At 41.3% G+C, this 12557-nt stretch overlaps 1 protein-coding gene across 2 annotated transcripts in view; it reads right to left on the bottom strand.

Moving 5' to 3' along the window:
- SATB2 (SATB homeobox 2) overlaps positions 1-12557 on the bottom strand; it is a 345958-nt gene that overhangs the window by 64900 nt on the left and 268501 nt on the right. For both annotated transcript variants that reach the window (XM_029606039.1, XM_029606040.1), the window contains one exon: positions 1170-1367. In XM_029606039.1, coding sequence (XP_029461899.1) covers positions 1170-1367 — 198 coding nt within the window. The remainder of the gene's footprint in view (positions 1-1169; positions 1368-12557) is intronic.

The following is a 12557-nucleotide window of genomic DNA, read 5'->3' as shown; positions in this document are numbered from 1 at the left end:
GGAGACCCGAGGGCCAGATTTGACAAGCTTGTATTTCTGTTATTGTTCCTGGGCATCTCATACAGATCTATAATGGCTCCCGAACGTATGTCTTGTCTTGTGGATCTACTCTTAACGAAACCCCAGCAGTATTACAATCAACTATACACTGGGTCTCTCTCAAATCATTGCTTGAATCACTTGGGCTGCTGATCTGGCTTATGACTGCTAAGTCCATCAATGTACATTCTATAAAACATGATGAATAAATAACTAATTTCAGAAAAAGCAGTCTGTGAGGATCAGGAAATATCTTAATGGAAGCACAAGTAAGCCCATGGTGATCCAGAAATCCACCATAATCAGAACAAATACAAGCAAAAAAGAAAAAATAAGCTATCCATAAATATTCAAATGCAATAAATAGTGCCTACATTATTAAAGTCGACGTTTTGGTTCTGAGTATCAGGTTGCATTTTCTTATTTTGGGAGCACCAGACTATTAGTTTCAGGTCTGAATACAATAAAACCCAGTGCAGAAGGCTCCTGACAACCTTATTTTATTTATTTATTTATTTAAAATCTTTTCTATACCGTCGTTAAGCGGGTGCCATCACAACGGTTCACAATAGGGCACAAAAACTATATGTTGTATAAAGTGTCTAGAATTCTAACTCTTAAACAGGTGCCATCAAAATACTGTAACATAATTTTACAATAAATATTATTTGGTGGGTGTTATAAGTCATGTCCAGTTTTTCTTACTCCGCTATAAGATTAGTACTACTTAACTCTAGTTCTTTGTTATTTAAAATAAAAAAGGAAGAATTTAGAAGTTTACCAAGCCCCGCTTGGCATCTGATGAATGTGCATGCTGTTAGTGAGCGTCCTCTAAATATTTAAGGCTTCAGAATTTTACTTGGATGCAACACACAGCTTTGGTATCAAATCCCAGAAAATTAGAGTTTTACCCCAGAATGCCAGTCTGCACTACAGTAGTCCGCTTTCCTCTGTCCCTGTATCTGCAGACACCTTTACAGTAGAAGCGAAACACATACACACACACACACATACACACAGATATGCTCACAGAGCAGTCGGCACTGCTCCACCTGGGAGGCACAGGAAAGCCAACATCGGTTGCCCTTTCCCAGGCCTGCCTCCGAACGTAGCCATTAAGGGGTTCTGACCTGCACAGGCTCGGGCGTCAACTGCACGACGTGTTGCATGCGCTCGCTGTGATGGTGCCTGGATTCCTCCTCGTAGATAACATCCCGCTCGTGCTGGGGAAGGTTCAGGAAACGGCGGATGGTGCACAGGTTTTCCCAAAGGGTGCGGTTTTCTGGGCTTGGGTTCTCCTTCCAGCGCAGCAGCTCACATAGCCAACCCTGCAACCAAAGGGTCAGGGAGTTAAATAAGCAAATACTAAAAATTAAAAAAAACAAAACCCTGATTCCTCCCCCCTCCCCCGCACCCTCATCCCACTGATGCACGGACAACTTCAGCAGAACAAACTGTGTCTATGGAGGTCTTAGTGCTGACATCACAAACATGTTATTTTCGTGTACCCAGGCATTAATCCCCAGAGCACAGGGCATTTTCTGGTAGTTGATGACTTGTCTGGAGGACCCAAAGACACGCAAAATGGCCTTTAATGCACACAAGGAATTGATTTAATACCTTGTGCAATGGGGATTACTATCAGCCGAAACTAAAATGAGTTTGCTTTAAGGATCTTCAAAGGGTTCTTTCATTCTTAAATAGAAAGATGCAGGTAAGACCGACATTCCACAGACAGAAGTCAGAGAAAGCGGGCATCTCCATCGGACTAACGCCCTGTGGGCCAGCCACTCACACTGTGTGGAACCTACAATCCGTTCAGCTTGTAACGCCATACCCTTTTGTCAGTTAACCTGACACATCGTTGTGAAACAGACTCTCTAGTGAATAAATAAAATTGACGGTCTTCTTTCTAAATGGTTTTTTTTGTTTGTTTTTTTTTAAATCTTATTACAGTAGACACAATATCCAGCTACAAGACACCTGAAAAGAAGCTCCAGTAAATTAAAAAAAAAAAAAATTCCACATAACTTGGGAGACTAAAAAGGTCTCCCAATGTACTGTGATAAAGCCCCATATAATATCATAAGCCACTGTTTGTGTAACTGTGTACCGTGTCTTCTGCCTTTGCTTCCTGCTCCCCCCACCCAAAAAAAAATAGGCAAGATTTGATTATCTCCGCTGCACCAGCCAAGACAGCAACACCAGCTGTTCTCATTGTACGGCCTCTTCCTCACGGCCTACATGTTAATAACCTGATCGTTCCATTTTCTCCTTCAACTGCGGGCTGCAGCACAGCAAAGAGACAAAAACCCAGGGCCCATCTGCAGCAGCTGTAGGCACTGAACTGTGAAGCCACTGGGGATTTATAAACTAATCTGTAACACAACACTGTCTTGTTTTTACAAGTGAGAGGCCACATTTGCACAGACCTGCTCTTTTCTTGCAATAAACTGGGAGGAAAAACATATAAATACAAGGAACCTAATTGTTTTCTTAGACGTTTCAAAAAAAAAAAAAGGTATCTTGATAGTATGAATACATATTTGTTTTTACTTGATACATTACTGAACTAGCCTCATCGCAAGATGAGGGATGGCTTTTAAAAAGTGTTTTATTGCGCTTTTCTCAAAAAAAAACTTCTAAAATATTCTCCAGGCCCCCAAGGTGTTTTCTCAAGGGTTCCCGCGCACAAAAGGAATCATTTCTGAAATGGAAAATAAACCATCTGTGGAGGAAAATAAGCTCTGATTTATATCTTTTCAAGGACCTGAATAAGTCTCCGACTGAACGCTTTCAAACGTTTCAAGCAGGTATGTTGAACATCTCCCGAGGGAGGCTGCTGCGCGGAGGCCAATCATTTGAACAGAAAATAAACACAAGAATTTGCATCTGGTGAGAGATGAAGTTCTGACTTGATCCAAACCTTTCAGAAGCCGGCACCTGCTGTTCTGATTGAGGGCTGCACTGCTTTATGGGAATCTCTGGCTTCAAAGGAGGCAGGTGACAGCTGAGTGGTATCTGTGTTTCCAAAAACTTGGAATGGTAACAGAGCAGTACTGGGAGCTTCGGGGAGGGACGACAATGGCAAAGGTTGGGGTTTTTTTTTTTTTTGGCCCACCCTGACCCTAAAGGTATTCCATTGCCCCTGGGCTTGAGTATAGGGACACTGCCTCCAGCCCTGATTATTGCAATCACTAAGAGCAATGCTATCGACTTCAGTGAGGTCTGACTGTACTTGGCCATTAAATCTTTCAGAAGTGAGGTATTCAATTTGTCCACCGAGGTGTAAGAGGTCCAGATTCAGGAACCATGAGCGAATGGATTAAGCACATGTGTGACCGTGTGGGCACTGCTGAGCGCACCAAGTTAATTTCAATAAATTTCAAGCAAAGGAAGGCAGCCGGGAGCTCCAGCTTTCAAGGAGAAACCCTTTCACGGCGTTCAGAAGACTATTAATCCAGCCTCTCTGTACAGAGTTTGCTTGGCTGATCAGATTATGGGCTCTAGACTTCAGCAGTACACCCCCTCCACCACAGCAGGCCCCAAGAAATCTGTGATACTTCACAGCCTCAGCCATATTGCACCTTGTGTACCCAGCTGCTACAATAATTAGCTTATGAATGGATCAGCTGGGTCTGTGATTTTTATAAATAATAACCAACCCTACAGAGCTGAAACATTTTTGAGAGTCTAATATTAGCAAGAATTTGCAAGGTAATTGGAGATGGTGATAAATTTCCTGATTGCCCTTCGATTTCTTTTTTGGAAACAAAGTGCTGGATTGTTGGATCAAAATTTGTTTGTACATTTTTTTCTCATTTATTGCTCACGGCTTTCTTCAGAAGGGTCATTTCATCTGCCTCTCTTACAGCTGCTCGATCAGGCAGCCCCTCTCCCACTGCCTGTCTTATCCTGCTCCTCAGGTCACTTTTCGGCCTGACATTCCTTGATACGTGCACCTCCATGCTAACACAGCCTGGGAGAAAAGGCCAGAAGAAACTGAAATCGTGCAGATGCACGTGACACTATCAGGGGTTCAAGGGAAGTCTACGAGCTGCTGATCAAATTCAGTGGTCTTTGTGGGCCAGCCAATGAAGTTCGGCAGTACCAGGAAATGCAGGAAACCCAAATGCCACATAAAGCAGAGACGGCTGAGAGTACCCTCTCCTGACTAAATACCACTTCAACGGCAGCCCACGGATAATTAACAGACCCCCCTACCCCTCCGGTTTGGTTAAAAAAAAAAAAAAAGGCTCTGGGCAGTTTTCTTTTGAATTCCTTCCCTGTTACATGCAGGGCTTACCTTTTGAGTGGACTTCAATTAGGTAAGCGTTGGAGTACTCAGAGAGGCTGCCACTGAAGGTGGTGATGGTCGCAGCACTGTGGTTCCTGCTGTTTTCTGGATGATTTTCATTTGGGACCACTGTGCCACTGCTGCTATTGACAGCAGTAGAAAGTCATGTTCTCGGCAACTTTGAGCGCCCGTCGGTACTTCGCAACTTCCCAAATTAAAATCCTACAGAGAAACGTGTGCTGCCTTGATTCCTGACCCTACTAGCTCGCCTCTGTTTATTTTATTTTTTTTGACTTGGTAGGTTCCTCCTGATCCTTTGGGCTTCTGTCACAATCAGAAAGGTACCTTGATCCTTCACTTGCAACTTCTCCCGGCGGAGGTCGGGGGGAGGCACGGTTCCTTATTTTTGTATCTTCTTCCAACTATGCCCAGATAGGGCACAGCAAAGGGCCACGTACCACAGCTCTCTCCACTAGGTGGCTAAAGTGCACCCAAAGAATGGCCTTTCAATGTCAGCTCAGAGCGATGGCTGAGGCCCCCAGCTGAAGGCGCAAACCTTGGGTCTGGGAATTGAACCCAGGACATTTGCATGGCAGTGCATGTGGTTGGGTAGGTACGAGTGTGTAGGTACTGGGGTGGGGAAGGAAGTGCCCAGTTTTGATTGTCTGGGCTCTGAGCAAATTTTTACTTTCACCAAAAGGAAGTTGATGAAAGCAAAATAACCTCACATCAAATGGTGCAAACACTGAGTGAGTGAGGCATGGACCAGTTCAAAAAGGATGAAACGCCGCAAGCTGGAATGGAGTAAGCACAATATAATCTGTTTATTGCATAATTCACAACAGTCTTCTCAGCCAAAGTCAGTCCTTCCACACGAACATGCTTCGCGTCTGGGAAAACTTAACAAGCTGCTGTCGCTTTCACTTTTTCTTTGGGGCTTAAGGTCACTTAAAGAGTGATCCAGTTAGCCTTATAAAAGATTAAAAGTTGTATACTAATTGTCATCTGATTCCAGAAGATATGAAGAAGGGGAAAAAGCCTTTCACTACCTCCTGAAGCAGAGGGAAACATTACAAGCAAAGAAAATGACATAGATGACAGACAAACGATGCCCCTTCTAATTTCCTTCTGCCACCCGCAGAACTGTTTTTATTTCTTTTCTTAAAATCAGATAAAAAAGATCAGACACATTTGTAGGCAATAGTTTTTTTTTACTGGACTAACTTAATGCATTTGCAATTAAGTTTTTGAAAGCTATGCTCCCTTCATCAGGTTAGAGTTTGTTACAAAATTATTAAGCTGGTAAACCAATATTAAGGCATCACTTCAACTTGTTTGCTGACATTTCTATGCATGCAAGTGAATTAACATGACAATTAAACTGCTCCTTTCTTATAAGCAAATTTTAGCAGTGATATGGTTTCATCTATCTACTGTTGATCAATTGAAGAAAAGTTTTTACAATGCTTAACAATTTCCATAATGAAAAGACTTCACACCCTGCTTCTCCCCCCCTAACACTCTCGGTGACCTTGGGCAAGTCACTTCAGCATCTACTGCCTCAGGTACCAACCTACCTATTGCACCTGAATTGCAACTCACTTTAAGTATGGGTTTGAAAAAGCAAGCAATTGAATGCATTAACTTATTTTGAACATCTTGTTCGCTGAAATAAATATATTTCCACTCCCAGCCTCCATCCTCTAAAAAAGCAAAGAGAAGCATAAGATGCAACATTTCCACTGCACATATCTGCTAGTTAAAAACAATCTGAATTACAGCACTGCCTACCATCGCAGAGTAATGTCACTCATGCTAGCATGTGCACTGGGAATCCTGCTTCGATGTAATGAACTTCAGCACACCTTTTCTTTACTCACACACTAGGGGGTGAATTTTCAAAGAGTTAAGCGCGCAAATATTAGCATATATGTGTGTAAGTAGCACTCACTATTTTTCTTTATAAACCTCAAACGTATGTGCATGTTTTTGCTTTCGTACACAGATATAGATGTTTAAAAAGGGAGCAGTGTAGAAGTATTCTGGGGTGGGGGCCAACATTTACACTCATAACCTGCTATTTTAAAAGACACGCATGCACATAGATTTGCCAATTTAGGGCCTGATTTTCAAAAGCATTTACACACTTAAAGTGGATTTTACACGTGTAAATGGGTTTTTGAAAATTGCAACACTATATGCCATTGAATTGTCCATAGGATTCACCCTCCTAAGTGTATTTTATGTGTAAAAATGGCTTTTGAAAATTGCTACAATAGCATGTTACATTTAAATGCATAACTCCTTTGAAAATTCACCTGTTATTGTGTAATTTTACACCTGCTTATCTTGCATCAATGATATTAAATGTGTTTATTGTGTATTACTGGATGCATGGCAGATCTGGATGAACTTGGGCTGGGGGGGGTGGCTCGATGACCTGGAGAAGGACTAGGCGAACTGGTGAAAAAAATGGTAAAACTGGTAATGACAATTATGCATGCATGTCTTAAAATATACCAACTTGCGCACATAAATCAGCAGTTATGTAAGTCCTACTTTATTTTTGTGTTTAAAATAGACATGCATATATTTTTTAAATAGATTCCGAGAAAGAGTATACATGTTCAATGGACTTAAATACTCTCTTTCAATGCAATTTATGTATTTGGCTGTAAGTTGCGGGAGTAGAGATATGTGTATTTTGTGATATTTGCAGGTCATAAAATACTACTGTAAATGTACGCGCAGCCATATATGCACATATATGCCGCCATGTGCAGGTGTTTGAAAGTTATCCTGTACGGAGGTAATTTTCAAAGGATTACATAGAGGTTGCATACATAAAATTTGCATATTCATGCATATACGCTATTTTATACACCTCAAGAGTATGCGCGTACTTGTAGTGCTGCGTAGAAATGGAGACAGGGAAAATTAAGGGGCGGCTTAGGTGTGTTCTGAGGCAGGGTTCAGAATTATGCACATACGTTGCTATTTTCTAAACGGTATATGCACATTCATTACATTACCTAACTTACTAATTGACTTGCACAATTTAAATTGTTCTTGTCTTTTATCTGTAATGTTTGGGTGGGAGGTCTGGGTGAACTGGTGGGTGTTCAGGGTGAAGTGCTGGAGGGTCTCTGTGAACTGGGGGAGGTACTGGCGAACCTGCAGTTCCATGTACGAATGCAAATAAGTCCTTTCAGAAGTGGAATACAGTCATATTTTACCTTCCTCTGTGTTTAATTCTGGGTTATTACACGTGTAAAGTATATGCACATCATTTTATAAAATGGGTAGAAAGCAAATGCATGTTCCTGCATTACAAACATACACATGTACTTTCAGGGCAGAAATATACTCCCACCATACAGTTTATAAAGTACTGGCACAAATCTCCACTTACGCACGCAAACTGATGTACCACAGACAGTGCTGAAAGTTGGGCTCTAAACAAAAGGTTAATTCTCAATGCAATAAGTTAATGATATGCTAATGCACTGAGTCTTAAAAAAAATTAAAGCACACTACAGACATGCTTAGCACACATAAAACACAATTTTTGTCCACAAAACATGTTTTCTCACAGAACATATACTGTGTACACAAATTGTGACCTATGCGCATAAATCTTGAGTACAGGACGTCCACACCATGAACTCCAGGTTCAGGCCCATAGACTACCACTAGCCCTGGAAACTTTAACTCTTATCAGGAGTTAAATTTCCAGTCTTAAGAAAACATGAGTTAAGCCTTCCTGCCTCTCTGCAAAGGGGAGTAATAGCTAATGCCTTGAGTACCATGGGATTTGCACAAAGGCTCACTAAATTATGCGCATAGTTGTCCTCATATTTGTACCTGCAAAAATGTGCATACAACCATGCAATAATGTGTGCACACAACCAAGCGCATCTTATTACGTCATCCTGTCAGCGATGACAGAAATGCAGCTTGTGCAATCTTATTATTTAGCACAAACCCACTGATATTTATTTATAGTTCTTGTGTTTTGGTCTAGCAGTTTACTCCTGTTCATTCACAACCAGCCCCTACTGGTGCTATGGAACCAGGAGTCTTCACTCACCTCCCACCGGCCCCACTACCAGTTTTTTGTCCCATCCCCTCCTGCCCAGTTCAACCATTGAAGCAGCAGTCCTTGGCCATGGCCCCCACAGATCAGCGATCCCTCTCGAACCCAATATGCATGAACCCCGAGTTGGGCAATTAGGCATCACCATTGCCCATTGGGCTGGAACTCTCTCAGCCCCCTTCTTCTCCCTATTCCAAGGAAGTTTACCCTGCCTCAACAGCATCTTCAGCCCTAGCCGGCCTGAACAGACGCCAAGCTCAGACATCGTCTCTCGGATCTCCCGCACGGTGGCACACAGGGCTGCCACCGAGGTTCTTAAAGGACTTGCCAATCAGCAGCCAGATTCAGTGAGCATTAACAGAAAGAAAGTAGTGAGGAGGACAGAGATTTAAAAAAAATGATAATTTGTATTAAACAGAAAAGTCTCAGGTTTTTAGTAGTGCCTAATATTTTAGAATGTTCTTGATTTTAGCTACTCTATCCAGTTCTATATTTTAATTAGATTTTATTATAAATAGGAGATATCTATTTTTATGTATTGTTTTGTATTTTGTGGTGTCATAAATTGATATTATGTATGTTTAGAATGTACATTGCTTTGATTCTATGCAGAAAAACAACTGAATAAATTCCTAAATGAATCAGTGTAATTGCCTGCAGACTCCTCTCGCTAGTAAAGTGGTTGGAAACAAATGAAAAAAATTCAACTAATGTGTTTAAGTTTGGGGGGGGGGGGGGTTTGTAAATGTAATTTTCTAGTACCCTTGGCAGTGACCACAATAATAATAATACTAGTCCTTGCTGTCTTGTTAAATGTTCTCACCTTTTTGCCTGGAACATCTCCCTATCAGTGTGGGAAATTATTTCACAATAAAGCCTGCTGACATGTGTACCATCACTTCAGAAGCAATGCGTGCTAATTGCAAATCTGTCAGGCTATGCATGTTGTGATGGTAAAATTCAATTTAGCACAGAGAAAGATCATTGTTCTCCAAGAAAAATGGTCTCCATTTAACTCAATATGTCACAGATACCATACTGCATATGAGGTTAATTTGTAAAACAATCCATGTCCTGCTAGATAAAAGAAACGGAGCCTGGGACTTTGCTTATGGTTATTGCCATGCTCAAAAAAAATGTTATTTCTTGAAACCCCACTGAGCTATGATGTATTCTTTCTACACCTCAGCTTGTGATGTCACTGTGGCCCGCCCATGCTGTCACAATTCTCTGCCTTAGGGTGACATCACAGACACAGGATTAGGGGGTTGCTAAAGAAAGTTGTTAGGGTGACAGAGACCAAGAAAGAGGGCAATTTTATTAAACTGAAAACTATCTGGTTTTCAGATGTTGTAAAAGAAAATATGAAAGGTGGGGGGGGATATTCCAATCTGACTATGCTAAAATATTATGCAGGGATCCTGTTAGTCCCCTGCTAGAGCTTAGGTAGAAGCATGGACCAGATGATGTGTGTGTGTGGGGGGGGGGGGGGGTTAGACAAAGTGATAGCATTGTGGGTTTGCAGCTCCCCCATGTGGAAGCTTGTGAATGGTAGGCTCCTCTTGCCACCATTTTACCTTGTGGATTCCCCTTTTACTTTTGTAGAGGCAGCATGTCCTTACTGTTCTCTAATTTTTCTATGTATTAACTCTGGCTCCATAGAGATCCCTTTGTTTGGAAAGGAGCTCCTTTCCACCCTCCCAATCCACCTTAAAGTATTTAATTAAATGTATTTGGAACTCATTTAAGCTAATTTGATTTGTGCTCTGCTATAAACTGGGAGCGGTTCACTTCATACAAGATGGACCTGTGATCATCTAGAACCAAGGAGAGGATAACTTCCAGCCACCCTAAGGAGAGAAGAAAAAGAAGGGGGAGAGAGAGGAGTTGGACACCATCCCAGGCCCAAGGTACATCTACTGGAGAAAAGGAGAAAAGGAGCTACAAGAGTATCATCCTGATGCTATGAAGGGGAAAGAAGGAGAAGGACTTGTGCCTATCACGTACAGTGAAGAGACTGAGGAGTTCAGAGGAAAAACTTCAAGAAGGAGGTAGGAGAGAAAATTCCAATTGATATTTCACCAACCTTGGGAGAGACGCCATCAACTTGCCCTATGATAGAGGTGTTTAAAATCATGAGAGGTCTAGAACGGGTAGATGTGAATCGGTTATTTACTCTTCGGATAGTAGAAAGACTAGGGGACACTCCATGAAGTTAGCATGGGGCACATTTAAAACTAATCGGAGAAAGTTCTTTTTTACTCAACGCACAATTAAACTCTGGAATTTGTTGCCAGAGAATGTGGTTCGTGCAGTTAGTATAGCTGTGTTTAAAAAAGGATTGGATAAGTTCTTGGAGGAGAAGTCCATTACCTGCTATTAAGTTCACTTAGAGAATAGCCACTGCCATTAGCAATAGTTATATGGAATAGACTTAGTTTTTGGGTACTTGCCAGGTTCTTATGGCCTGGATTGGCCACTGTTGGAAACAGGATGCTGGGCTTGATGGACCCTTGGTCTGACCCAGTATGGCATTTTCTTATGTTCTTATGTTTTCTTATCCAATGGGAGGGAAGAATTATATCAACTTAAGAAGTAAATTAACTTGATTTAACATCTTGAACATGAGAAAGATTATGAGAAGTCACTAATTTAAAGAATTAAATCAATTGGCTTTAACATCAGAATTGAGAAAGACTGAAAGAAGTCACAAACTTACTAAAAAGCACTTGTACTACCTTATAAGAGAACGCATCAGCTATGAAGAACTTTATTTTATCAACTAGGCTTTGCCCAACTGACTAGACGCCCTGCCTAGTCTCATTGCACATATATTTATCCTCTAGTTTTGCTATCCTACTACTTCCCGGCTACTCTAGTCTCCAAGTTCGATTTCCCTGTTATATGTAACTTTGCTTTTTGCCATCTTGTTAATGGTTATTTAGTTAGCCCCTAAGTTCCTTGTAAACCGATTTGATGTGAATCTTTTTCATGAAGGTGGGTATAGAAAAATGTTAAATAAATAAATAAATAAATAAATAACTACAACTTATCTGTAAAGAGGAAAGTCGGAAACCACTAAAAATCTCAAGTGTCTCATTGAGTTACGACTTTAATAATTATCTATGCTGAAATTATCACTGCTGTATACAATACTTAATATTGGGACTTGAACCAAACAATGCAAAGGGCCTGAAAGAAATCTTTCCCCTCACGCAGGAAAGCCTAGAAAATACATCGCATGGCAGAATAATCGTGTTCCAAATAAAACAGAAATTTGAGATATGGCCTCTGGAATTGTTATCCGGGTTCTTCCATCACAGGTGTTACAATTACATTTTATTCTGCCTTCTGTAAGTGTGGCTGTGTGATTACAAAGTATTCACTGCAGGAGTCAAGAAGGCTGAGACGAAGTTCACTTCAGGTACATCTACTGCTTTCATAACCTGACTTCTATGCTTTCCTATAGAAAGAGACTGCAGAGCCCTCAGTAAAGTTTATAGGGGGCGTGACGCAAAAGGTCACGTCTTATTGGCTGCAGTAATGCGATTTACGGCACTGCTAACACATCACCCAGTAGCGCACTGTGGCACTTCCAGCAGTTTAACATGATTTATCAACCACGGTGGCGTGAAACAGCAGCCAATAACATACTCAGAATGAAATCAGGGATGACATTCTTCAGATTAGCACAACCGGCAATTGCATATAGATGTGCCATTTCAAATCTACATATTCGGGATATCCTGAAATAACCCTGAAACGACACTGACATAATACTTTTCTAACACAGTCGACAAATTCAAACGCCACTCTCTCTTCAGGGATACACTCTGCTTTCTCATGTGTGAGGGACTACGAATCCAGTGTTATTTCACCAGGCCTGAAAATGTGAACTGGGGGGAGCCAAATCTGATCTGGATTAACACCGACTGCCAATTTTCACTGCCGTGCATATGCTGGTTTGCTCTATGTGTTTTTAGCACCCACAATGTAGGACTTTTGAGCTTACTGAACTCTTACCTTTCACTTAAATTTTCAATTAAAACCACTTCCGTTTTAAAGCTTCTAAACCAATGCTTAGTGCCTGATTCACCAAAGCTTTCCTCTCATTCTGTGTCTATG

Source organism: Rhinatrema bivittatum, chromosome 6 (assembly GCF_901001135.1).
Source record: "Rhinatrema bivittatum chromosome 6, aRhiBiv1.1, whole genome shotgun sequence".
Lineage (NCBI taxonomy): Eukaryota > Metazoa > Chordata > Amphibia > Gymnophiona > Rhinatrematidae > Rhinatrema > Rhinatrema bivittatum.
This window is presented reverse-complemented; position numbering and strand designations above follow the sequence as displayed.